The sequence below is a fragment of the Corvus brachyrhynchos genome, unplaced genomic scaffold, assembly GCF_000691975.1.
Source record: "Corvus brachyrhynchos isolate BGI_N302 unplaced genomic scaffold, ASM69197v1 scaffold1005, whole genome shotgun sequence".
Taxonomy (NCBI): Eukaryota; Metazoa; Chordata; class Aves; order Passeriformes; family Corvidae; genus Corvus; species Corvus brachyrhynchos.
Genome location: NW_008238124.1, coordinates 247,511 through 248,058, shown reverse-complemented (window position 1 = coordinate 248,058; position 548 = coordinate 247,511). Strand labels below are relative to the sequence as shown.

At 63.9% G+C, this 548-nt stretch overlaps 1 protein-coding gene across 1 annotated transcript in view; it reads right to left on the bottom strand.

Annotated features, from left to right (window-relative positions):
* Positions 1-6: 6 nt before the first annotated feature.
* The window catches only part of CUNH9orf172 (chromosome unknown C9orf172 homolog), a 2,073-nt gene continuing 1,531 nt past the window's right edge, over positions 7-548 (bottom strand). Inside the window, 1 exon segment of the mRNA XM_017733416.1 lies at positions 7-548. This exon segment is cut by the window's right edge and continues 36 nt beyond it. Coding sequence (XP_017588905.1) covers positions 108-548 — 441 coding nt within the window. The 3' untranslated portion in view covers positions 7-107.

Genomic DNA, 548 nt, shown 5'->3' with positions numbered 1-548 from the left:
CCCCCCAAATCCCCCAGCACTGCCGGCCGTCCGCAGCCCCCTCCCCTTGGTGTAACAGCCGGGGGGGTTCTGACAGGACTACAGAGGGGGTGCCCCCCGCCCTGCGTTCACATGATGTCGTCCAGGAGGTTGGGGCTGGCCACCCAGTCGAGGGTGCGAGGCTCGGAGGCCGCCATGATCATGCACATGAACTGCTTGCCCGTCCTCTTGTCGATGGGGTAGATGGTGGTGGGGGTGAAGCGCTTGTTGCTCTCCACGAAGTCGCAGAGCTGCTCGTAGACAGCAGGGAACTCGTGCCGCAGGAAGACGCCGCGGATGCGCAGCTCCCGCTGGATGTTGATGAAGCAAACCTCCCGCGCCTTCCGGCCCTCCTCCCCCTCCTTGTCGATGTCCGCCGTTCCGGGCGGTGGCGTTAGGATCAGCGTTTCCATGTCCCGCTCCTTCTTCAAGATCTTCTTCTCGGGGCTGGAGGAGGCTAAGGCCACCTTGGCGTATTTCCTGACCGTCGGCACCTGCATCTTCGGTGACGGCCTCTCTGGCACTTTCTG